Here is a 27,282-nt window from a genome sequence, read left to right on the forward strand (position 1 = left end):
CTCCACTTCCTCCATTTGCAGATGCTGAAAGTCCACCATAAGCCATTTTTATACCTCCCTAAATGGGTTGACTCCCCCCACAGGGCCGTGGTCACCACCTGGCGCAAGCACCCGTGCGAGTGCCGTTTACCTGGACAGGTGGGTGCGCCCACTCTTGGGCGACAGCACTGGCACAGGGTCCCTCATAGTACAATGAAGTGTCTCTGACGGTGGTGGTGCACAACCAACATCAGACACACCGCCGTAATATGAGGGGCCTGTGCCAGTACCGCCGCCCACGAGAGTGTTCCTCCCCAGCTCGAACAGTGCTCTACCACTTGCAATACTTACCTCTCCCTGCTCCACTACTGTGTAGTCTGTGCTGTTAAATCCTTCAATGGCACTGCCAATAAAAATTTGTTGAAATGATAGATGTTAACCCCTTCCCGACCTGTGACACAGCGTATGCGTCATGAAAGTCGGTGCCAATCCGACCTGTGACGCATATGCTGTGTCACAGAAAGATCGCGTCCCTGCAGATCGGGTGAAAGGGTTAACTCCCATTTCACCCGGCCTGCAGGGACAGGGGGAGTGGTAGTTTAGCCCAGGGGGGGGTGGCTTCACCCCCCCCGTGGCTACGATCGCTCTGATTGGCTGTTGAAAGTGAAACTGCCAATCAGAGCGATTTGTAATATTTCACCTAAAAAACTGGTGAAATATTACAATCCAGCCATGGCCGATGCTGCAATATCATCGGCCATGGCTGGAAACACATATGTGCACCCACCCCACCCCACCGATCGCCCCCCCAGCCCCCCGATCTGTGCTCCGCTCCCCTGCGTCCTGTGCTCCGCTCCCCCGTCCTCCTGTCCGCTCCCCCCGTGCTCCAATCACACCCCCTGTGCTCCAATCAAACCCCCCCGCACTCCGATCCCCCCCCCGCACAGCAATACCCCCCGTGCTCCGATCCACCCCCCCGTACAGCAATCCCCCACCCCGTGCTCCAATCCCCCACCCCGTGGTCCGATCCACCCCCTCCCCGTGCTCCAATCCACCCCCCCGTGTTCCGATCCACCCCCCGTGCTCCGACGCCCCCCCGTGCCCTGATCTCCCCCCCTTATACTTACCTAGCCTCCCGGCGTCCGTCCGTCTTCTTTCCTGGGCGCCGCCATCTTCCAAAATGGCGGGCGCATGTGCAGTGCGCCCGCCGAATCTGCCGGCCGGCAGATTCGTTCCAAAGTGAGTTTTGATCACTGAGATATAACCTATCTCAGTGATCAAAATAAAAAAAATAGTAAATGACCCCCCCCCCTTTGTCACCCCCATAGGTAGGGACAATAAAAAAAATAAAGATTTTTTTTTTTTTGTTCCACTAATGTTGGGGTAAGAACTAGGGTTAGGGGTAGGGTTAGGGTTAGGGGTAGGGTTAGGAATGTGCACATGTATTCTGGTCCTCTGCGGATTTTTCCGCAGAGGATTTGATAAATCCGCAGTGCTAAACCGCTGTGGATTTATCGCAGATTTACCGCGGTTTCTCTGCGCATTTCACTGCGGTTTTACAACTGCGATTTTCTATTGGAGCAGTTGTAAAACCGCTGCGGAATCCGCAGAAAGTGACATGCTGCAGAATGTAAACCGCTGCGTTTCCGTGCAGTTTTTCTGCAGCATGTGTACAGCGATTTTTGTTTCCCATAGGTTTACATTGAACTGTAAACTCATGGGAAACTGCTGCGGATCCGCAGCGTTTTCCGCAGCGTGTGCACATACCTTTAGAATTAGGCTATGTGCACACGCTGCGGATTTGGCTGCGGATCCGCAGCGGATTGGCCGCTGCGGATCCGCGGCAGAGTTCCATCAGGTTTACAGTACCATGTAAACATATGGAAAACCAAATCCGCTGTGCCCATGGTGCGGAAAATACCACGCGGAAACGCTGCGTTGTATTTTCCGCAGCATGTCAATTCTTTGTGCAGATTCCGCAGCGTTTTACACCTGTTCCTCAATAGGAATCCGCAGGTGAAATCCGCACAAAAAACACTGGCAATCCGCGGTAAATCCGCAGGTAAAACGCAGTGCCTTTTACCCGCGGATTTTTCAAAAATGGTGCTGAAAAATCTCATACGAATCCGCAACGTTGGCACATAGCCTTAGGGTTAGGGTTGGAATTAGGGTTGTGGTTAGGGTTAGGGGTGTGTTGGGGTTAGGGTTGTGATTAGGGTTACGGCTACAGTTGGGATAAGGGTTAGGGGTGTGTTGGGGTTAGGGTTGTGGTTAGGGGTGTGTTGCGGTTAGGGTTGTGATTAGGGTTATGGCTACAGTTGGGATTAGGGTTAGGGGTGTGTTGGGGTTAGTGTTGGAGTTAGAATTGAGGGGTTTCCACCGTTTAGGCACATCAGGGGGTCTCCAAACGCAACATGGCGTCACCATTGATTCCAGCCAATCTTGTATTCAAAAGGTCAAATGGTGCTCCCTCACTTCCGAGCCCCGACGTGCGCCCAAACAGTGGTTTACCCCCACATATGGGTTACCAGCATACTCAGGACAAACTGCGCAACAATTATTGGGGTCCAATTTCTCCTGTTACCCTTGAGAAAATAAAAAATTGCTTGCTAAAACATCATTTTTGAGGAAAGAAAAATGATTTTTTATTTTCACGGCTCTGCGTTGTAAACGTCTGTGAAGCACTTCGGGGTTCAAAGTGCTCACCACATATCTAGATAAGTTCCTTGGGGGGTCTAGTTTCCAAAATGGGGTCACTTGTGGGGGGTTTCTACTGTTTAGGCACACCAGGGGCTCTGCAAACGCAACAAGACGTCCGCAGACCATTCCATCAAAGTCTGCATTTCAAAAGTCACTACTTCCCTTCTGAGCCCCGACGTGTGCCCAAACAGTGGTTTACCCCCACATATGGGGTATCAGCGTACTCAGGAGAAACTGGACAACAACTTTTGGGGTCCAATTTCTCCTGTAACCTTTGGGAAAATAAAAAATTCTGGGCTAAAAAATTATTTTTGAGGAAAGAAAACGTATTTATTATTTTCACGGCTCTGCGTTATAAACTTCTGTAAAGCACTTGGGGGTTTAAAGTGCTCACCACATATCTAGATAAGTTCCTTTGGGGGTCTAGTTTCCAAAATGGGGTCACTTGTGGGGGGTTTCTACTATTTAGGCACATCAGGGGCTCTACAAACGCAACGTGACGCCCACAGAGCATTCCATCAAAGTCTGCATTTCAAAACGTCACTACTTCACTTCTGAGCCCCGACGTGTGCCCAAACAGTGGTTTACCCCCACACATGGGGTATCAGCTTACTCAGGAGAAACTGGACAACAACTTTTGTGGTCCAATATCTCCTGTAACCCTTGGGAAAATAAAAAATTCTGGGCTAAAATATTATTTTTGAGGAAAGAAAACGTATTTATTATTTTCACGGCTCTGCGTTATAAACTTCTGTGAAGCACTTGGGGGTTCAAAGTGCTCACCTCACATCTAGATAAGTTCCTTGGGGGGTCTAGTTTCCAAAATGGGGTCACTTGTTAGGGGTTTCTACTGTTTAGCCACATCAGGGGCTCTGCAAACGCAACGTGACGCCCGCAGAGCATTCCATCAAAGTCTGCATTTCAAAACGTCACTACTTCACTTCCGAGCCCCAGCATGTGCCTAAACAGTGGTTTACCCCCACATATGGGGTATCAGCGTACTCAGGAGAAACTGGACAACAACTTTTGGGGTCAAATTTCTCCTGTTACCCTTGGGAAAATAAAAAAATGCGGGCTAAAAAATCATTTTTGAGAAAAGAATTTTTTTATTTTCATGGCTCTGCGTTATAAACTTCTGTGAAGCACTTGAGGGTTCAAAGTGCTCACCACACATCTAGATTAGTCGTTTGGGGGTCTAGTTTCCAAAATGGGGTCATTTGTGGGGGATCTCCAATGTTTAGGCACACAGGGGCTCTCCAAACGCGACATGGTGTCCGCTAATGATTGGAGCTAATTTTCCATTTAAAAAGCCAAATGGCGTGCCTTCCCTTCTGAGCCCTGCCGTGTGCCCAAACAGTGGTTTACCCCCACATATGGGGTATCTGCGTACTCAGGACAAACTGGACAACAACATTTGTGGTCCTATTTCTCCTATTACCATTGGCAAAATAGGAAATTCCAGGCTAAAAAATCATTTTTGAGAAAAGAAAAATTATTTTTGATTTTCATGGCTCTGCATTATAAACTTCTGTGAAGCACCTGGGGGTTTAAAGTGCTCAGTATGCATCTAGATAAGTTCCTTGGGGGGTCTAGTTTCCAAAATGGGGTCACTTGTGGGGGAGATCCAATGTTTAGGCACACAGGGGCTCTCCAAACGCGACATGGTGTCCGCTAACAATTGGAGCTAATTTTCCATTCAAAAAGTCAAAAGGCGCGCCTTCCCTTCCGAGTGCCCAAACAGTGGTTTACCCCCACATATGAGGTATCGGCGTACTCGGGAGAAATTGCTCAACAAATTTTAGGATCCATTTTATCCTATTGCCCATGTGAAAATGAAAAAATTGAGGCGAAAAGAAATTTTTTGTGAAAAAAAAGTACTTTTTAATTTTTACGGATCAATTTGTGAAGCACCTGGGGGTTTAAAGGGCTCACTAGGCATCTAGATAAGTTCCTTGGGGGGTCCAGTTTCCAAAATGGGGTCACTTGTCGGGGAGCTCCAATGTTTAGGCACACAGGGTCTCTCCAAACGCGACATGGTGTCCGCTAACGATGGAGATAATTTTTCATTCAAAAAGTCAAATGGCGCTCCTTCCCTTCCGAGCCTTACCATGTGCCCAAACAGTGGTTTACCCCCACATGTGAGGTATCGGTGTACTCAGGAGAAATTGCCCAACAAATTTTAGGATCCATTTTATCCTGTTGTCCATGTGAAAATGAAAAAATTGAGGCTAAAATAATTTTTTTGTGAAAAAAAAGTACTTTTTCATTTTTACGGATCAATTTGTGAAGCACCTGGGGGTTTAAAGGGCTCACTATGCATCTAGATAAGTTCCTTGGGGCGTCTAGTTTCCAAAATGGGGTCACTTGTGGGGGAGCTCCAATGTTTAGGCACACAGGGTCTCTCCAAACGTGACATGGTGTCCGCTAAAGAGTGCAGCCAATTTTTCATTCAAAAAGTCAAATGGCGCTCCTTCCCTTTCAAGCCCTGCCGTGCGCCCAAACAGTGGTTTACCCCCACATATGCGGTATCAGCGTACTCAGGACAAATTGGACAACAACTTTCGTTGTTCAGTTTCTCCTTTTACCATTGGGAAAATAAAAAAATTGTTGCTGAAAAATCATTTTTGTGACTAAAAAGTTAAATGTTCATTTTTTCCTTCCATGTTGCTTCTGCTGCTGTGAAGCACCTGAAGGGTTAATAAACTTCTTGAATGTGGTTTTGTGCACCTTGAGGGGTGCAGTTTTTAGAATGGTGTCACGTTGGGGTATTTTCAGCCATATAGACCCCTCAAACTGACTTCAAATGTGTGGTGGTCCCTCAAAAAAATGGTTTTGTAAATTTCGTTGTAAAAATGAGAAATCGCTGGTCAAATTTTAACCCTTATAACTTCCTAGCAAAAAAAAATTTTGTTTCCAAAATTGTGCTGATGTAAAGTAGACGTGTGGGAAATGTTATTTATTAACTATTTTGTGTCACATAACTCTCTGGTTTAACAGAATAAAAATTCAAAATGTGAAAATTGCGAAATTTTCGCCAAATTTCCATTTTTATCACAAATAAACACAGAATTTATTGACCTAAATTTACCACTAACACGAAGCCCAATATGTCACGAAAAAACAATCTCAGAACCGCTAGGATCCATTGAAGCGTTCCTGAATTATTACCTCATAAAGGGACACTGGTCAGAATTGCAAAAAACGGCAAGGTCTTTGAAGTCAAAATAGGCTGGGTCATGAAGGGGTTAAAATATACAGGGGCCCTGGCCTTCATTTAGACCAGTTAATACTTTGCGCCTACTACCACTGTCTGCTACTCAGCAGAGGAGCCCACCCCTGTACCTAGCTATGCCGCCTGTTTAGTCCTGTTACTAATTTTGAACTGCATTTAGCCTTTTTTATTTTGGGCCTACTTTGTCTGCGCCACTCAATACAGCTGTCCTCCACTGAACAAAGCTATGCCGCCTGTGTACTCCCGTTACCATTTTTGAACTGCAATTTGCCAACTTTTTTTATTTTAGGCCTACTGTGTCTGTCTGCGCCACTCCTTACAGTTGTCCTCCACTGAACTAAGCTATGCTGCCTGTGTACTCCCGTTACCAATTTTGAACTGTATTTAGCCTACTTTTTTATTTTAGGCCTACTAAGTCTGTCTGCGCCACTCAATACAGCTGTCCTCCACTGAACAAAGCTATGCCGCCTGCGGACTACTGTTACCATATTTGATCTGCATTTAGCCTACTTTTTTTATTTAAGGCCTACTAAGTCTGACTGCGCCACTCCTTACAGTTGTCCTCCACTGAACTAAGCTATGCCGCCTGTGTACTCCTGTAACCAATTTTTAACTGCATTTAGCCTTACTTTTTTGGGCCTACTAACTGTCTGGCCCTCATTACAGTTGTCCTCCACTGAACAAAGCAATTCCGCCTGTTTACTCCTTTTAGCTATTTTGAACTACATTTATCCTACTTACTTATTTGGGCCTACTAACTGGCAGCCTCTCATTACAGTTGTACTCCGCTGAACAAAGCAATGCCGCCTGTCTAGTCCTGTTGCCAATTTTGAACTGGATTTAGCCTTTCTTATTTGGGCTTAGTGGGCCCCCCCTGCTTGCTCTGGATCACAGCACTTGCAAAGTTGAAATACTTACCTCTCCCTGCTCCACCGCCGTGACGTATTCCGCGCTTCCTGGGCCCACGAAAATCTTGAACCAGCCCTACCCCCACAACTTTAGCCAAATGACCCCGTTTTCAATGCCTATTATCAAGTAAATTAAGGTTGACAAGCTTCAGTAATAAGAATTGATGTTTTTGGCATTTAAATGGGCACTGTAGGTGTTTTCCTGTCCTCCACTCACTGCCGACTTTGATTCCCCATTGACTTGCATTGGGTTTCGTGTTTCGATCGGCCCCCGACTTTTTTAAATAATCGGCCGATTTCACCCGACCCGACTTTTGACAACGTAAGGTTTCGCAAAACCCGACTCGACCCTAAAAAAGTAAAAGTCGCTCAACTCTAGTGGAAACCCCCCCCACCAGTGACACCATTTTGGAAACTAGACCCCTTATGGAACTTATGGCACAGTGGATTTGGTTTTCCATAGGTTTACATGGTACTGTAAACGTGATGGAAAGCTGCTACGAATCCGCAGCGGCCAATCCGCACCGTGTGCACAGAGCCTAATTCCAACCCTAGTGGAAAAATAAAAATATATTTTCTTTATTTTATCATTTTGCCTACTTATGGGGGTGATAAAGGGGGGGGGTTATTTACAATTTTTTTTATTTTGATCACTGTGATAGGTTGTATCACAGTGATCAAAATGTACCTGGAATGAATCTGCCGGCCGATTCAGTGGGCGCACTGCACATGTGCCAGCCCTTTTGGAAGATGACGGAGCCCATGGAGAAGACGGACGGACACCCGGAGGGACACCGTGACTTGGTAAGTAGGGGGGCGCGGGCGGAGAGAAGACTGATGGCGGCGGTTCGCCGCTGTCAGTCGGTGGAGGGGGCAGATCGGGGTCTCCAGCCGTGGCCGATGATATTGCAGCATCGGCCATGGCTGGATTGTAATATTTCACTAATTTTCAGTTAACCCTTCCACCCGATCTGCAGGAATGCGATCCTGCCATGACGCCACATAGGCGTCACAGGTCGGATTGGCACAGGTCGGATTAACTATGTACCATTTTATTATGTTCATTACTAAACACCGGGCTTGGTATTATCTACATATCTATCTATAGATTTATCTATTATCTATGTGTGTGTAAACATTCTTCAATGGAGTGTATAAAGGAAAAGGTTGAACAAGAAATGACATCACAATTCTTTTTTTTTTTTTGTTAAATAATAGATCTTTATTTAGCTTACAAAAACGCACACAAAGCCGCATGAAAATCAGCATCAAATCTGCACAGATTTTTCTGCCAAGAGATGCAGAATCTGCACAGAAAATTCCACAGGCAGATCTGCATTGTGTGCACATACCCTTAAGCACACTCCACCCCCCACCCCCAAATTGGTGCGAAAACAGGGTGCATCTTATAATCTGAACAAAAAAAAAAAAGCTTACTGAGGGGGGTTGCGGTGGTGGAGCAGTGATGCATGCCCCCTCACACAGCCCCCTGGATGCCCCTCTACATACCCCATTCCCCCTCACCAGCCACAAGGCACCCTGGATGCCCCTCTACATACCCCATGCCCCCTCACACCAGCCCCCTGGATGCCCCTCACATCAGCCACAAGGCACCCTGGATGCACCTCTACATACTCCATGCCCCCTCACAACAGCCACAAGGCACCCTGGATGCCCCTCTACATACCCCTTCACACAAGCCCCCTGGATGCTCCTCTACATACCCCATGCCCCCCTCACACCAGCCACACAGCTCCCTGGATGCCCCATGCCCCCCCCCTCACACCAGCCCCCTGGATGCCCCTCTACATACCCCATGCCCCCCTCACACCAGCCACACAGCCCCCTGGATACCCCATGCCCCCTCACCACACAGCCCCCTGGATGCCCCATGCCCCCCCTCACACCAGCCACACAGCACCCTGGATACCTCATGCCCCCTCACAACAGCCACAAGGCACCCTGGATGCCCCTCTACATACCCCATGCCCTCCTCACAACAGCCACAAGGCACCCTGGATGCCCCTCTACATACCCCATGCCCCCTCACACCAGCCCCCTGGATGCCCCTCTACATACCCCATGCCCACTCAACAGCCACAAGGCACCCTGGATGCCCCCTCTACATGCCCCCCTCACACCAGCCCCCGGATGCCCCTCTACATACCCCCTCACAACAGCCACAAGGCACCCTGGATGCCCCTCTACATACCCCATGCCTCCTCACAACAGCCCCCTGGATGCCCCTCTACATACCCCATGCTTTCTCACAGCAAATTACAACCTCAGAGCACTCACACTGATTCCTGCATCCTCATTCCCTTGTACAAGGCTCCATGGTGCCTCCCGAGTCCTCTCCACACACAGCTCCACGCTGCAGCCCTCCTGTCCTCTCCTCACACGGCTCCACGCTGCAGTCCCCCGGTCCTCTCACACGGCTCCACGCTGCAGCCCCCCTGTCCTCTCCTCACACGGCTCCACGCTGCAGACCCCCGGTCCTCTCCTCACACGGCTCCACGTCCACGCTGTAGCCCCCGGTCCTCTCCACACTGCAGCCCCCCGGTCTTCTCCACACACGGCTCCACGCTTCAGCCCCCCTGTCCTCTCCTCACATGGCTCCAGCTGCAGCCCCCCGGTCCTCTCCTCACACTGCTCCACGCTGCAGCCCCCCGGTCCTTTCCTCACACTGCTCCATGCTGCAGCCCCCCGGTCCTCTCCTCACACTGCTCCACGCTGCAGCCCCCCCGGTCCTCTCCTCACACTGCTCCACGCTGCAGCCCCCCGGTCCTCTCCTCACACTGCTCCACGCTGCAGCCCCCCGGTCCTCTCCTCACACGGCTCCACGCTGCAGCCCCCCCGGTCCTCTCCTCACACTGCTCCACGCTGCAGCCCCCCGGTCCTCTCCTCACACGGCTCCATGCTGCAGCCCCCCGGTCCTCTCCTCACACGGCTCCACGCTGCAGCCCCCCGGTCCTCTCCTCACACGGCTCCACGCTGCAGCCCCCCCGTTCCTCTCCTCACACTGCTCCACGCTGCAGCCCCCCGGTCCTCTCCTCACACGGCTCCATGCTGCAGCCCCCCGGTCCTCTCCTCACACGGCTCCATGCTGCAGCCCCCCGGTCCTCTCCTCACACGGCTCCACGCTGCAGCCCCCCCGATCCTCTCCTCACACTGCAGCCCCCCGGTCCTCTCCTCACACTGCTCCACGCTGCAGCCCCCCGGTCCTCTCCTCACACTGCTCCGCGCTGCAGCCCCCCGATCCTCTCCTCACACTGCTCCGTGCTGCAGCCCCCCGGTCCTCTCCTCACACTGCTCCACGCTGCAGCCCCCCGGTCCTCTCCTCACACGGCTCCACGCTGCAGCCCCCCGGTCCTCTCCTCACACTGCAGCCCCCCGTTCCTCTCCTCACACTGCTCCAGGCTGCAGCCCCCCGGTCCTTTCCTCACACTGCTCCACGCTGCAGCCCCCCGGTCCTCTCCTCACACTGCTCCACGCTGCAGCCCCTCGGTCCTCTCCTCACACTGCTCCACGCTGCAGCCCCCCCGGTCCTCTCCTCACACTGCTCCACGCTGCAGCCCCCCGGTCCTCTCCTCACACTGCTCCACGCTGCAGCCCCCGGTCCTCTCCTCACACGGCTCCACGCTGCAGCCCCCCCGGTCCTCTCCTCACACGGCTCCACGCTGCAGCCTCCCGGTCCTCTCCTCACACGGCTCCACGCTGCAGCCCCCCGGTCCTCTCCTCACACGGCTCCACGCTGCAGCCCCTCGGTCCTCTCCTCACACGGCTCCACGCTGCAGCCCCCCGGTCCTCTCCTCACACGGCTCCACGCTGCAGCCCCCCGGTCCTCTCCTCACACGGCTCCACGCTGCAGCCCCCCGGTCCTCTCCTCACACGGCTCCACGCTGCAGCCCCCCGGTCCTCTCCTCACACGGCTCCACGCTGCAGCCCCCCGATCCTCTCCTCACACTGCTCCACGCTGCAGCCCCCCGGTCCTCTCCTCACACTGCTCCGTGCTGCAGCCCCCCGGTCCTCTCCTCACACTGCTCCACGCTGCAGCCCCCCGGTCCTCTCCTCACACTGCTCCGTGCTGCAGCCCCCCGGTTCTCTCCTCACACTGCAGCCCCCCGGTCCTCTCCTCACACGGCTCCACGCTGCAGCCCCCCGGTCCTCTCCTCACACTGCTCCACGCTGCAGCCTCTCATTTCCCGCTGTCTTCTCCAGCACTGCACTAGCTTCCTTCCTTGCTATCGGTTCGTCAATAAAGGAGGCCCCGCCTCTTCCGGTGACATCATGATTTCAAGGAATCACGCCTCCCTCTCAAGAAATCCACTCCAATCTAGCCTCTACCCATGGCTGACAGCTGGCAGGCTGCGTGCGACGTTTACCAGCGGGCGATCACCGCCTCCGAGGTCGAGTCCAAGACTGATCCGGAGAATGAGCCGTATCGCTCCAAGTACCGCGCCCGGGAATTACTGCGGGAGGTGCGGGCGCTGCTGGCTCCGGGGGCGGAGGAGGAGAGCGGCCGGCAGGGCGGCTCACAGGGGGACGAGGGGGACGAGGAGGAGGAGGACCACGGGCGGCTGCAGGCTGCACGGCTGGCGGTCATTGAGTTCCGATTGGGGGTGAATCACACGGTGACTGAGGAGCTGTCTGCGGGAGAGGAGCACCTGGTGAAGGCGGTGCGGTTACTGGAGCGCTCCCGGATGTCGCCCGACTGTGTCTCCATCTATGTCCAGGCGCAGGTGGGTGATCAGGACCCTGGATGGGAGCCGGGGGTGGGTGATGGATGGTCAGGACCCTGGATGGGAGCCGGGGGTGGGTGATGGGTGGTCAGGACCCTGGATGGGAGCCGGGGGTGGGTGATGGGTGGTCAGGACCCTGGATGGGAGCCGGGGGTGGGTGATCAGGACCCTGGATGGGAGCCGGGGGTGGGTGATGGGTGGTCAGGAACCTGGATGGGAACCGGGGGTGGGTGATGGGTGGTCGGGACCCTGGATGGGAGCCGGGGGTGGGTGATGGGTGATCAGGACCCTGGATGGGAATCGGGGGTGGGTGATGGGTGATCAGGACCCTGGATGGGAGCCGGGGGTGGGTGATGGGTGATCAGGACCCTGGATGGGAGCCGGGGGTGGGTGATGGGTGGTCAGGAACCTGGATGGGAACCGGGGGTGGGTGATGGGTGGTCGGGACCCTGGATGGGAGCCGGGGGTGGGTGATGGGTGGTCAGGACCCTGGATGGGAGCCGGGGGTGGGTGATGGGTGTTCAGGACCCTGGATGGGAGCCGGGGGTGGGTGATGGGTGGTCAGGACCCTGGATGGGAGCCGGGGGTGGGTGATGGGTGGTCAGGACCCTGGATGGGAGCCGGGGGTGGGTGATGGGTGGTCAGGACCCTGGATGGGAGCCGGGAGCGGGTGATCGGGACCCAGTATGGGAGCTGGGAGCGGGTGATCGGGACCCAGGATGTGAGCCGGGGGTGGGTGATCGGGACCCTGGATGGGAGCCGGGGGAGGGTGATCGGGACCCTGGATGGGAGCCGGGGGAGGGTGATCGGGACCCTGGATGGGAGCCGGGGGAGGGTGATCGGGACCCTGGATGGGAGCCGGGGGAGGGTGATCAGGACCCTGGATGGGAGCCGGGAGTGGGTGATCAGGGCCCAGGATGGGAGTGGGTGATCAGGGCCCAGGATGGGAGTGGGTGATCAGGGCCCAGGATGGGAGTGGGTGATCAGGGCCCAGGATGGGAGTGGGTGATCAGGACCCAGGATGGGAGCGGGTGGGAGCCGGGAGCGGGTGATTGGGACCCTGGATGGGAGCGTTTCCGGGTCCGTCACCACTAGCGCAGATAGAACTAGCAGATGCTCTATCTGCGCTAGCGCGCTGCCATACCGGCCCGTTAACGTATGTGTTGAATGGGCTGCTGTAAACGCAATGTGAAACCGGCCTTAATAGTGTCTGAGCACAGGGCAGGGGAGCAGAGACGCTCATTAAGGAGTACAGATATTCTGTAGATCTGTAGTTCACAACAGCTACTCTAGTGCATGGAGAAGGCAGCGCAAGGAGCCTGAGAGAAAAAGTAAGAAGTACAGTATAAAGGGTCATAATCTTGTTAAGACTGATCGATAATTACATAATAATCATATAAATATAGTATATTAATATATACTTACCTTGTAATGTCTTCACAACCTGTTCCGTCCAGATGTGTCCAGATCCCAGAATTCCAAGCGGCGGAAGTTCACCGACTGCCATAATGGGACATCCAAGTGATGGGTGTCTCAATATGGAAACTGCTGGTGGTACCAGCCTCTTGCACGGTAACCCCATCTGAACACCGTCGCAGCAAACAAACACTGTATATGACACGCACACACACTATATAACATGGGGTAGACAGGTCAAAGAAGAGAGCACAGACGGGAGAAGTCAGCACATGGGAAAGAGAGAGTGGATAGGTGGGTGAACCCATGGAGGAGAGATTATCAAATATATATATAATCAGTACAGATCAAAAGTTTGGACACACCTTCCCATTTAAAGATTTTTCTGTATTTTCATGACTATGAAAATTGTACATTCACACTGAAGGCATCAAAACTATGAATTAACACATGTGGAATTATATACTTAACAAAAAAGTGTGAAACAACTGAAACTATGTCTTATATTCTAGGTTCTTCAAAGTAGCCACCTTTTGTTTTGATGACTGCTTTGCACACTCTTGGCATTCTCTTGATGAGCTTCAAGAGGTAGTCACCGGGAATGGTCTTCCAACAATCTTGAAGGAGTTCCCAGAGATGCTTAGCACTTGTTGTCCCTTTTGGCTTCACTCTGCGGTCCAGCTCACCCCAAACCTTCTCGATTGGGTTCAGGTCTGGTGACTGTGGAGGCCAGGTCATCTGACGTAGCACCCCATCACTCTCCTTCTTGGTCAAATAGCCCTTACACAGCCTGGAGGTGTGTTTGGGGTCATTGTCCTGTTGAAAAATAGTTTTTTTTGCAAACTTTGGAATTTTTTCACCACTTAGATAAAAAAATAGCCTAGACATGTTTGTTGTCTATGAACTCGTAATCACCTGGAGAATCATAATGGCAGGTCCGTTTTAGCATTTAGTGAACCTAGTGGCCAAAGTTTCAGTCCTCAGACCTTGCTCACAGCACGCACGCGCACACATGCAGATTTTTATTCAATAATTTTTTCACAAACAGAAATAAAAAAAAAAAAGAAAAGGGGAAAAGTCAAGGGAAGGGACTAGTTATAGAAGGTGAGGGGAAAAAAGAGAACAAATAAATAATTATATAACAGGAGGGGTAAATAAAGGTCAGGATGAAAAAAAGAGAAGAATAAAAAAGCCAGCGATATAATGGAGAGCACAGGCTAAAATATGTAATGCAGCAAACGATTATTATAGAAAATGAAGGCAATCAGGAGGGAACTAGGAGTGAGGAGAAATGAGGACTGCAATGCAATGAATAGAAATACTTTGAAAACAAGTGTCTACATGACAGATAACTGGTAAAGGAGCACGGGGAGGAGGCGTCACAAGCACTCGCTAGGCGGGGAGACTGCTGCTACTGAAGATGCAGGAGGTGTCAGACTTAGGCTACTTTCACACTAGCGTCGGTACGGGCCCGTCACAGTGTGTCGGGCCGACGTACCGACGCATACTGTGAAATAAAATCACAACGGGGGCAGCAGGTGCAGTTTTTGAACGCATCCGCTGCCCCATTGTAAGGTCCGGGAAGGAGGGGGCGGAGTTCTGACCATTAATGATTGACCAAGCTTTGACCCCCATTATCATTGCAGTACCATATGATGGATCTATCTGATGTTGGTCCACCCTCTGTGACTAGCTGACACATTGTGTGTGGGGGGGGGGCAGTTCCTATAAAGTCGCTATCACGCTGTAATGTTTAATTTGTCCTGTGGAGGCGCTGCAAGGAAACTGAGCAGTTGTTTGGTTCCCCTCATGTTGGATCTGGACTGACTCCGCTCTTTATCGTGGAGGGTTGACTGTGTTAGCAAAAAGGAATTGCTAAAGCCGCTGACAAATACTGTAACCTGTCGCACACGATAAATGTTATATATTGTCATAAAAAATTTTTTTCTTTAGAATGAACTTGGGATCCTTTGGTCGGACAGAGGAGAGATCATCATAGCTCAGACTTACTTGGAGTCTGCAGAGTCCTTGTACTGTCAGTATATGAAAAAGGTAAGTAATGACCGTTCTCCAAACAGGCAATGAGAGGTTCTGGATGCAGACATGGAGTGGAGGTGCAGCGCCCCCCGCTGGAGCAACCTTATACAACAACATAGGTACCCCTCCTCCCAGTACAGTGTTCCCTGGCAGCTTTTCGACTCTTCTGACACCAAATTCTGAGCAGGAGACCATTTTCTGGTGAGAAAAGTTTCTAATTTTGGCTATAAAATGTACTCCTTTATTTTTCTTTTTTGTTCTACAATAATAACCATTTTATTTTACGTTGCAAAGGACTATAGCCAATAGTAGCCCAGCAGTTTTACGATCGTCAGAAATTTACTTTAATTGTTAGTGGAAATTTCAGGTTGGGGCACCCGGACCTACAAGATATGCCAAATGTATTAAGATTGCGCATCTCCTGTTGGTGATTGGCATATGATACACAGGGCTTACCTGAGTCCCAGGAATCGTTTCTTTGGCCACTAGGGGGAGCTCACTCCATGTCTTATTTGTTATGAATCATCCCATCTGGTCTCCTCATTAGGCCGGGTGCACACAGTCGTGTTTCACGATCCGTATACAGACCTTGATGCTCGGACTGACCATGGGGCTCCAAACCCAAATGTACAGCCTAGTGTGTGTCTGTAAGTTCAGGTTGGGAGATCCGCAGTCAGTCCGGGCATTGTGTTCTGTATACGGACCATGAAATACACCATTGCGAACCCGGCTTTAGAGAGAGCAGTGTGTTAGGCCGGGACCACACATGCGAGAAATACGTCCGAGTCTCGCATGGTAATACCCGGCTCTGCCGCCGTCTCTCTGATGTATTGCTATGCGGCCGAACTCTCCGCTCCTGAGTGACAGCGGCAATGCCGGGTATTACCATGCGAGACTTGGACGTATTTCTCGCATGTGTGATCCCGGCCTTAGTCTGGAACATTTTGAGAGAAAATATGGTCTAAAAACGAGCCAAAATTCCTCCTGACATGAGCGCAAACCTCATCATCGACTACAGAAAACGTTTGACTGCTGTGCTTGCCAACAAGGGTTTTGCCACCAAGTATTAATTCTTGTTTGCAGAGGGATCAAATACTTATTTCTCACTGCAAAATGCCAATAAAGTTCTATAATTTATACAATGTGATTTTTCTGGATTTTATCTTTGATATTCTTTCTCTCAATGTTAAAATTAACCTACCCTTAAAATTATAGACTGTTCATGTCTTTGTCAGTGGGCAAACTTACAAAATCAGCAAGGGATCAAATACTTATTTCCCCCACTGTATGGGTGGGGGGGCAACTTTAATGAAAGTGTTTGTGTTTTTTTCTGTTTGTTTGTTTTTGTTTTTTTTTAACAGAAAACGCCACAATTTTTTAGGGGTGGCCAAAAAAATCAGAAATTTGTAAAAGGAAAAAAAAAAAAGAGCTTGTGTCACCATTTTCTGTCAATGGGACTGACTATTTCATATCTTCTGTTTTGCATGGATTTATTGCAGTTTTTGCTTATGTGTCTTGGGATACATATTACGTTTTGATCGTTGTATATAGTGAACTTAACCATCTTGTATGAAGCTCACCGGCATGGCATTCCTGATATGTATAGAAACTCCATTCTGCAATATCAGTGTTACCAATACCAGAGGTAGATACGTAGAGGAAAAGGCCTTCGTGCATAAAGTAGTAATTCATAATAAGTTGTTTGGATTGATAATGAAATTTATATATAACACTATATGCAAATATGCAATAAAGTGCAATAAGTGACTGCAAAATGCAAAAGGAGTGCTATGTGTAATATGCTGCCAACTATGGTATAAGTGACTGGCTCCCTCATAATCCTGTAATTCGATGAGCTCTTCCTGATGTTTCCACATAAGAATCCACACAGACTTTATCAAACAAACCACATCACCTCAGATGTTTGCTCCTGATTCGCGTTTCGTCAAAGCTTCATCAGGGGGCAGATCTGATCTTTTTTATATAGGTTTATTAATGACAAATATATAAGCCCAGAATGTTTTCTTCTTTTGTCTCTTTCCAGATTGGGAAGCCCCCGACTGATCCTGATGAGTTCTTCACACTTGAGGAGCAAACAGTCACTGAGCAGGAGAGAGCGAAGAGGTCGGTGATACATCACCCTCCCCCCATCCTGCTTCTTAGTAACAGATTTGGCTTAAGGTGCCTTCACACATAACGATATCGTTAACGATATCGTTGCTTTTTGTGACGTAGCAACGATATCGTTAATGAAATCGTTATGTGTGACAGCGACCAACGATCAGGCCCCTGCTGGGAGATCGTTGGTCGCTGAATAAAGTCCAGAACTTTATTTCGTCGCTGGACTCCTGCTGACATCGCTGGATCGGCGTGTGTGACACCGATCCAGCGATGTCTTCACTGGTAACCAGGGTAAACATCGGGTAACTAAGCGCAGGGCCGCACTTAGTAACCCGATGTTTACCCTGGTTACTATCCTAAAAGTAAAAGAAACAAACACTAGATACTTACCTACCGCTGTCTGTCCCCGGCGCTCTGCTCTGCACTCCTCCTGTACTGGCTGTGAGCGTCGGTCAGCCGGAAAGCAGAGCGGTGACGTCACCGCTCTGCTTTCCGGCCGCTGTGCTCACAGCCAGTACAGGAGGAGTGCAGAGCAGAGCGCCGGGGACAGACAGCGGTAGGTAAGTATGTACTGTTTGTTTTTTTTACTTTTAGGATAGTAACCAGGGTAAACATCGGGTTACTAAGCGCGGCCCTGCGCTTAGTTACCCGATGTTTACCCTGGTTACCGGCATCGTTGGTCGCTGGAGAGCGGTCTGTGTGACAGCTCTCCAGCGACCAAACAGCGACGCTGCAGCGATCCGGATCGTTGTCGGTATCGCTGCAGCGTCGCTTAATGTGAAGGGGCCTTTAAACCTTTGACTTTACTGTTACAGGTTTGAGAGGATCTATACGCACACACTGTACTACCTGGCGCAAGTGTACCAGCACCTGAAGCAGTACGACAAGGCCGCCCAGTACTGCCACACTACCCTGCAGAGGCAGCTGGAGTATGATGGCTACAAGCCAGTGGAGTGGGCAATCAACGCCGCTACTTTATCACAGTACTATCTGGCAAAGGTATCATATATTATCACAGTGTTGGAAACCTATCAATACCAATGTATCATCTGTGGACGATCTCGGTCCTACATTACTGTCATATATCGTATAAGATGTTCTATGGCTCCCTGCTGCCATACTATTAGTGCTGACACATCATCACAGTATTATCTAAGAATGGTATGTGCACTGTCATAGTGTAGTAGCACTACCTGAAAAAGTGATGCATTACTATCACATCATACTATCAGTTTCTTTCTGGGAAGAGTATTAACCCCTTCACCCAGGGTCCATTTTCTATTTTTGGACTTTCGTTTTTTTCCTCCTCCTCTTATTCCTAGAACCAGAACTTTCTTATATTTCCGTCAATATGGCCGTGCGAGGACTTGTTTTTTTGCAGGACAAGTTGTATTTTTGAATGGCACCATTGATTTTAACAGTGTACTGGTAAACGGGGGGGAAAAAGTCCGAGTGCAGTGAAATAAAACAAATTAATAAAATCCACAATGGTTTGTTTTTTTTTTAGTTTTTTTTTTTTTTTTTTATTTCTCATGTCCACTATATGGTAAAACTGACCTAGCAATATAATTCCCCAGGTCAGTAAGAGGACGCAGATACCAAACAGCTATAGTTGTTGTTTTGTTTTTTTTTTATTGAAGGGGAGAAAAAAAAATCCGAAATTTTGTATGAAAAAAAAAATATTTGCGTTTGTCGCCATTTTCCAAGACTTGTAGTGTTTTCATTTTTTTGGCATCCAAGGCTGGGTGATGGCTTATTTTTTGTGCCTCAAGCTGATGTTTTTTTTTTTATACCATTTTAGGATAGTTGCAATGTTTTAATCGCATTTTATTGTTTTTTATGTTTTTGTCGGCCAGCAAAAAAAACATAATTCTGGCATTTTAATTTTTTTTTCGATATGCCATTTACAGATCTGATTAATTTACTTAATCTTTTGGTCAGACATTTCTGGACGCAGAGATACCAAATCTGTGTTGTTGTTTTTTTTTATCATTCTTTTATTTTCAGTGGTGCAAAAGGGGGGTGATTTTTAACTTTTTTTCTTTTAAACATTTTATTTCTCAATTTTTACTGTATGTAATGGTCCCCCTAAGAGACTTGAAGCTGCCATCATCTGATCGCCTGTGCTACACGAGTATTGTAATGACCAGAACGGAGGTATTCTGCTGTCACGACAACCCATCAGCGCCTCAAGATCAAGTGACATGGGCGCCGATGGGCGGCCAAAATGAAACGTGTCCTGCTGGCGCAATACCTTTTGTCTCTTGTTCTTTGGTATTATCCATTTTCTCAGGATTTATTACGTTGTTACAAAATAAAATAAACTTTCGGCTTGTGAGAATCTTTGTTCTGTGCGAGGCGCTGGGAATTAGAATAGCAGAAAAGTCTTAGTACCAGTGGTCCTGCACCGAGGTTCTCTGTCGCCATCAGGTTATAGTTTCCCAGGTCTCTTTACCGGGCCCAGATAGTGTTTTTTTTATTCTGATTTTCCCTACCTTTTTTCTCCTTATTGATAGCAATATTATATGGAGGCCAGACACTGCCTTGCCGCATCCACTGTCCTTTTCAGCAAAGCCGGAAAAATACCTTCCCCTGAAGCCGCAAAAGAAAGTAGGTGAAACCTAAAAGACATTTCTTGTTCCTGTCCTTCTCCTGATCTCAGTGACGTGTTCCGATCTAAAGTCTGTTCTTGTATTAGATTAGAATAGTTCAACCATTGCCTTAGGCCAAGTCCACACATCCGTATTTGTGGTCCGAGTATTGTCCATAAAAAACTGACTTCATTTTGGGCTGTTCAGATGGATTTTTCACAGACCAAATCTGCGTGTGATATAAAAAAAAACGCAGTGTACGCAAGTATTTTTTGTTGTATTGGATGAGATTTGCCCAGTTAAGTCTATGGGAGCGCAAAAAAAAATCGGATCACATGTGAACAACTGTTTAGTATGTGATTTTTACGGATACTTTATAATTCTTAACATAGGAAACTGTATTTCTTCATGTAAAGTCCTTCGCGACTTTTGACGTGTATGTCCCTAACTTTGATGCATGAGGAAATGTACCACATGTGTTAGATCTATTAACCCCCCCCTCAATATTTTTATGGACACCAATCTTGTTCAGCCTCGCATGTCTGGAGATTGGGTCTCATTTTTGCTTTTCCAGAATACCGTAGAGTGTTTTATTTTTAGATTGTTGGATTGTGACCTCCATTCCAGCCTTCTGGGGCTCATGTAGATGTTCGCACGACCGCCTTCTTTATGAGGTCTGATAGTTTGCACTTCGTTTCCATAAGTAGTCGTTTTTCTTTTTGACTTTTGAAGCCGATGAATCAGAACAGGAGCGCCTGGATCATCTACGACAAAAGAAAGCCGAAATAGCCCGATGCTGGATAAAATATTGTCTCAATTTATTGGCAGATGCTCGTAAACAGCTGGAGGTAACATATTTGTTGTTTGTTTGGGTTTTTTTTTAATCAGGAAAAGTGATTGATTCCAATACTTTTGTACAGACAGTGTATATTTAAGGTGTCAATTTAATTAATCTATTGGACAATTTTGCATAAGAGGCCGAACCCCAGTATTATGGCAGTATTGGGATCACTCCCCTTATGTATGGGAGCATCCTAATGCCAACCTGCCGGAGTGTGAGGGATCAAGAAATACATTACTATATGGCACAGCATGGGCACAAAGCTTTCTCTGCATAATTGCATTCTGGAAACTGCATTCAAGGACAAGTGTTCATGTAAAAAAAAAAAAAAAAAGCTTGTACAGGCAGCATGTGGGCATACTTCAGGTATTATCGTGGGCATACCTCGGGTATCATCGTGGGCATACCTCGGGTATCATCGTGGGCATACCTCGGGTATCATCGTGGGCATACCTCGGGTATCATCGTGGGCATACCTCGGGTATCATCGTGGGCATACCTCGGGTATTATGCTCATATCTCGGGTATTATCGTGGTCATACCTCGGGTATTATCTTTATAATGCCAGCGCTCGTGATCGCATATCCTGGTGTGTAAGATCAAGAGGCAAAGTGCATGATCCTCCTTTCTAATGTAACATTATCGAGCACAGCATTACAAGTGTTCGAATGGGAGAAAGCTGTATATTCATGTATAACGTTCTTGGCCATCATTCAGTAACATTTTCTTAGGGCTTGTTTCCACATGCGAGAAACACGTCCGTGTCTCGCATGTGGAAACGAAGTTCTGGCGCCGGCACTCCGGAGCAGAGCGTGCGGCCACATAGCAACACATGCAGCCGCACGCTCTGCTCTGGAGTCACGGACGTGTTTCTCGCATGTGGAAACAAGCCCTTAATGGAATAATGTGAAGATATGCCTTAGGCTAGTTTCACATTTGCATTTAAAAACGCAAACGCAGGTGCTGAAAAAAACGCGTGCAAACGCATGCGTTTTCATATGCGGTAAAAAAAAATGCGGCGTTTTGACGCGTTTACATGCGTTTTTTTCCTGCGTTCGCGTTTTTGAAACGCATGATGAGAAGTGTGTGACAGCTGCCAATCATCAAAATCAACTAGAAAACCCACTAGAAATAGCTAGGGTTAGGCCGGCGTCACACACAGCGTAAAACAATACGGTCCGTATATTACGGCCGTAATACGCTGAAAAGTCCCGAAAAAAGTGGTCCGTAGCTCCTCCGTAGGCAGGCTGTGTCAGCGTTTTTTGCGCATGGCATCCTCCGTATGTAATCCGTATGGCATCCGTACTGCGTGGTTTTCTCGCAGGCTAGCAAAACCAACATACCGCTATAGAAGTGATCCATGTGTCCCAAAAAGAAAAGAAAATATATATATATACTGTATATATATATATATATATATATATATATATATATATATATATATATATATATATATATATATATATATATATATATATATATATATATATATATATATATATAATATATAATATATATATATATATATCAGTAGACACATATATTAGAGAGAAAAGCCGGTAATTCAGTGCGGTGTACAGTAAAATCACACTGACAGCTTACAGTAGAATAGGTAGAATAAATGTGTACACATAGAATAGGTATATATATATATATGTCAGTGAGACACATATATGTATATATATTAATATTTATTCCAGCGCTAGACAGCTTGAAAGCCGGTAATTCAATTACCGGCTTTTTCCTTCTCCTTCCTAAAACCCGACATGATTTGAGACATGGTTTACATACAGTAAACCATGTCTTCTCTCCATTTTTTTTGCAGATTCCACACTACTAATGTCAGTAGTGTGTATCTGCAAAATTTGGCCGTTCTAGCTCTTAAAATAAAGGGTTAAATGGCGGAAAAAATTGGCGTGGGCTCCCGCGCAATTTTCTCCGCCAGAGTAGTAAAGCCAGTGACTGAGGGCAGATATTAATAGCCTGGAGAGGGTCCACGGTTATTGGCCCCCCCCCCTGGCTAAAAATATCTGCCCCCAGCCACCCCAGAAAAGGCACATCTGGAAGATGCGCCTATTCTGGCACTTGGCCACTCTCTTCCCATTCCCGTGTAGCGGTGGGATATGGGGTAATGAAGGGTTAATGCCACCTTGCTATTGTAAGGTGACATTAAGCCTAATTAATAATGGAGAGGCGTCAATTATGACACCTATCCATTATTAATCCAATACTAGTAAAGGGTTAAATAAAACACAAACACATTTTTTAAAATTATTTTAATGAAATAAAAACAATGGTTGTTGCAGTATTTTATTCAACGCCCAATCCAGTCACTGAAGACCCTCGTTCTGTGAGTAAAAAAACATAATAAACCAACAATATACTTACCCTCCGCAGATCTGTAACGTCTGTAAGGGAGCTTTCTAGGTAATTTCCCACGATCTATGAACAGCCAGCAGAGGGCGCCTCACCGCAAATGAAGCTAAATATAGATCATTGATCTATTTTTAGCCTCATTCCCTGGGGTTTTGCAGCGAGGAGGAGGAGGAGGAGGAGGAGGAGGAGCAGCCTGCATTAGCACAGCTCCTTGCTGCAAAATGTTTTAACCCCTTCAGAAGGATTTACATCGTTGGACGTTACAGATCTGCGGAGGGTAAGTATATTGTTGGTTTATTATGTTTTTTTACTCACAGAACGAGGGTCTTCAGTGACTGGATTGGGGGTAGAATAAAATACTCCAACAACCATTGTTTTTATTTCATTAAAATAATTTTAAAAAATGTGTTTGTGTTTTATTTAACCCTTTACTAGTATTGGATTAATAATGGATAGGTGTCATAATTGACGCCTCTCCATTATTAATTAGGCTTAATGTCACCTTACAATAGCAAGGTGGCATTAACCCTTCATTACCCCATATCCCACCGCTACACGGGAATGGGAAGAGAGTGGCCAAGTGCCAGAATAGGCGCATCTTCCAGATGTGCCTTTTCTGGGGTGGCTGGGGGCAGATATTTTTAGCCAGGGGGGGGCCAATAACCGTGGACCCTCTCCAGGCTATTAATATCTGCCCTCAGTCACTGGCTTTACTACTCTGGCGGAGAAAATTGCGCGGGAGCCCACGCCAATTTTTTCCGCCATTTAACCCTTTATTTTAAGAGCTAGAACGGCCAAATTTTGCAGATACACACTACTGACATTAGTAGTGTGGAATCTGCAAAAAAAATGGAGAGAAGACATGGTTTACTGTATGTAAACCATGTCTCAAATCATGTCGGGTTTTAGGAAGGAGAAGGAAAAAGCCGGTAATTGAATTACCGGCTTTCAAGCTGTCTAGCGCTGGAATAAATATTAATATATATACATATATGTGTCTCACTGACATATATATATATATATATATATATATATATATATATATATATACCTATTCTATGTGTACACATTTATTCTACCTATTCTACTGTAAGCTGTCAGTGTGATTTTACTGTACACCGCACTGAATTACCGGCTTTTCTCTCTAACAGCGCTGCGTATTTCTCGCAAGTCACACTGCTGGTCCGTGTGTAATCCGTATTTTTCACGCTTCCATAGACTTTCATTGGCGTATTTCTTGCGCAGTACGGTGACAAACGCAGCATGCTGCGATTTTGTACGGCCGTAGAAAGCCGTATAATACTGATCAGTAAAATACGGCAAATAGGAGCAGGGGCATAGAGAATAATTGTGCCGTATTTTTTGCGAGTTTTACGGACGTAGATTCTGCGCTCTTACGTCCGTAAAACTCGCATGTGTGACGGCGGCCTTAGGGTTAGGATCCCTTTATCACCATGATGGTTAGGGTTAGGGTTTGGATCCCATTTTTCACCTTGATGGTGGGGGGTGGCTTATCAGTGTGTAGACTTGTTTTTTTTTTCTATGGAAATGCATGTGTTTAAAAACGCAACCAAACGCATGTGCTAAAAGCGCATGCGTTTACATAGACAGCAATACGTTTTTTTGCGGCAAAAAAACGCCTCTAGAAATGACTACATGTTGCATTTCTGCAACAAAACGCAAGCAGAGAAACGACGCATGCGGCAAAACGCATACAAAAAAAATGCATGCGTTTTTAATGTTAAATATAGGGAAAAAAGCATGCGTTTTTTTGCGCTAAAACGCAGCGCTAAAAAACACAAATGTGAAACCAGCCTTACTATACATTACTATTTTACTATGTAAATACATGCTTGTTTTAATTTTTCCTCTTTTTTTGGCCTTAGGATAACATAGGTGAACTCCATGTTGACCTTCAGGAAGAACTTAAAGCTGAACGTAAAAAGCAGGAAGATGAGAAGGAAAACGGCCGGAAGAAGGCAGTGCTGTTTGGATCAAGTGACCTATATGATTCCATTTTAGCTGTGGAAGAAAAAGTAGACTGTTCACTTCCACTGGACTTTAAGGAAGCGAGGGAGGTTTTTCTCGTGGGGCAAAATTATATTAATGAAGCTAAGGAATACTTTGAGTTGGACGGACACGTCACCGACCATATAGAAGTCATCCAGGACCACAGCGCCCTGTTTAAAGTTCTGGCCTTCTTTGAGGAAGACTATGAGCGGCGATGTAAAATGCACAAGCGCAGAGTAGATATGCTGGAGCCAATATGTAAAGAGTTAAACCCGCAGTACTATCTTCTCATCTGTAGACAGCTTCAGTTCGAGTTGGCAGACACCTATTACGAGATGATGGACTTGAAGGTGGCCATCGGAAATAAACTGGACGAGATGGACTCTCACACCATCAAGAAAATCAACAGCCTGGCGCAGTCGGCAATCAAGTTCTACGAGATGTTTTTGGATTCCTTGAGAAGTCCAGATAAGAAGTTCCCTGAGAAACTGGAGGATGATGTCCTCCGTCCTGCGCTAGTAGCCAAATTCCACATCGCACGTCTTTATGGAAAGCTCATTACAGCCGATGTTAAGAAACAGTTGGAAAACATGCAGATATCGCTCAACTATTACTTCTTTGTAGTAAGTTACTGTGCAGACCATGAGGAGGCCGTTAAGTCGGTGGAGACAGAGCTGGAACTCACCAAGGAAATGGTGGCTCTCCTCCCTGCACGGATGGAGAGGCTAAGGATGCAGTTATCCTCCTTCTCCTGAGCTGCACTGTGAGATTAGTGATTTCCATGTCTATTTATTGCTACTAATACTCTACCATCTTACCATTAAATTATGTCCGGAGCAAAAAATGCAGAAGAGAGGAGTATTTGGTGGGGTTTTTTGTCAATGTTTTAACGTCATTGTATATTTTCCTTTGCATGCATTATATGCACTACGTACACGTACTCCTTACTGAGGAATCGCGTAACAATAAAACACAAAACCATCTTATGGTATTGTCAACATAAAAAAATAAAACATTGCGAATGATTGATTGAGAGAGATATTCTGTATGTTATCAATATGAACAAATATCTAGAAACCCCAATATAATGTGTACATGGATCAATAAGTAAACCTGTTCCTGTTTATTAGTTGTACCATGCCTGCAAGGAAAGGTTATATTTTTTCCATATTAAAGAGAATGTGTTATCAAAAATTTAGCTACAGTTGAATTCCAGTTTTAGTTAAATGTATTTTGGGAGAGAAAAAAATTGTTGTCACTTCTTTTAATTCTACAGGTCACGATCTGTATTTAAAAAAATAAATAAATGCAATTTCAATAATGGCAACTTCCTGTTTTAGGAAATTCACATGTACATTAGCAGCAATAGTCTGACTCTGCCCCTATGTTTTCTATTGAAGCATCTAATAAGCGTGTGCAAAGGAAGGGGTGCTGTGAAATTGTGATTGCTGGATCCTATGTTATCAGCTGTGTATAGAGGTGTTACCTGTCATTGTACTCATGCCTCTGATTATAATTAGACTACTGAATTGAACATGAAGTATACTAAAGCCATAGTGGGCAGTTTAAAAATTTGCAATATTATCTTTTTTTTCCTAAATACAGGACTAGGGAAAACGTATGTGATGTTGTGTATGTTTCCCTAGGTTCCATTCTTCTACTGTGTAAATAACCCAGCAAGGCTGTTTGGTAGGTGGCAACTATGTATTGTCTCTGCTTCATTTAGCTAATCCAGGCTTTCAGGATCATTTTGGCCAATCACCTGCAATGCTATGGTATAAAAGGGCAGAGAGTATTCAAGCTGATGCGTCTATGCTCCTGGAAAATCTGCTGTTGGGGATGCTGTACACTAGGCTCAGTTGTCATGAGTCAGGATTTGTGTATATAGTTAGCTGCCAGACCGCCTAGGATTTTTTTTTTGTATCCTTTTCTGTTTTTATTTTGCTGATTTCTATATGGAACCAATAAAACTGTTTGCACTCAGTTGTATCATCAAACCTCTCTGGTGTGAACTGTATCTTGGAGTTCCTGATTCTTCAGCGATCCCTGGAGCTAATCCCATAATCTGACACAATAGACCCAACCTGATGCCAATAATGTCATTTTCTTATTATACATCACTCCTTCAACTGTATATAAAATGAGAACCACAACTGGCAGTTTTTCCTTTTTAGATTCTGTCTTTCACAGTTGACGTGTACCCACGATAAAACTTACAGACCTCTCCATTCTTTGTAGATGGGAAAACTTACAAAATTGACAGTGTATCAAATATTTATTTTCCACACTGTAAACTAAAATTAGAAGTTTACTTACACTATATAAAAAG

The 27,282-nt window shown here is 47.0% G+C and overlaps 1 protein-coding gene across 2 annotated transcripts; it reads left to right on the top strand.

Moving 5' to 3' along the window:
- The first annotated feature begins 11,115 nt into the window (after positions 1-11,115).
- On the top strand, positions 11,116-26,950 carry KIFBP (kinesin family binding protein). Of its 2 annotated transcripts, none has more exons than XM_069753406.1 (7): positions 11,116-11,561; positions 14,931-15,029; positions 17,059-17,195; positions 17,951-18,134; positions 19,652-19,745; positions 20,459-20,574; positions 24,830-26,950. In XM_069753406.1, exons 1-7 carry the CDS (start codon positions 11,169-11,171, stop codon positions 25,706-25,708), a joined length of 1,902 nt encoding a protein of 633 aa, XP_069609507.1. In that variant the 5' UTR covers positions 11,116-11,168; the 3' UTR covers positions 25,709-26,950. The 2 variants fall into 2 exon arrangements, with proteins under 2 accessions (XP_069609507.1, XP_069609508.1); XM_069753407.1 differs by having other exon boundaries at positions 17,059-17,138.
- Positions 26,951-27,282: the final 332 nt, after the last annotated feature.

Source organism: Ranitomeya imitator, chromosome 2, assembly GCF_032444005.1.
Source record: "Ranitomeya imitator isolate aRanImi1 chromosome 2, aRanImi1.pri, whole genome shotgun sequence".
NCBI lineage: Eukaryota > Metazoa > Chordata > Amphibia > Anura > Dendrobatidae > Ranitomeya > Ranitomeya imitator.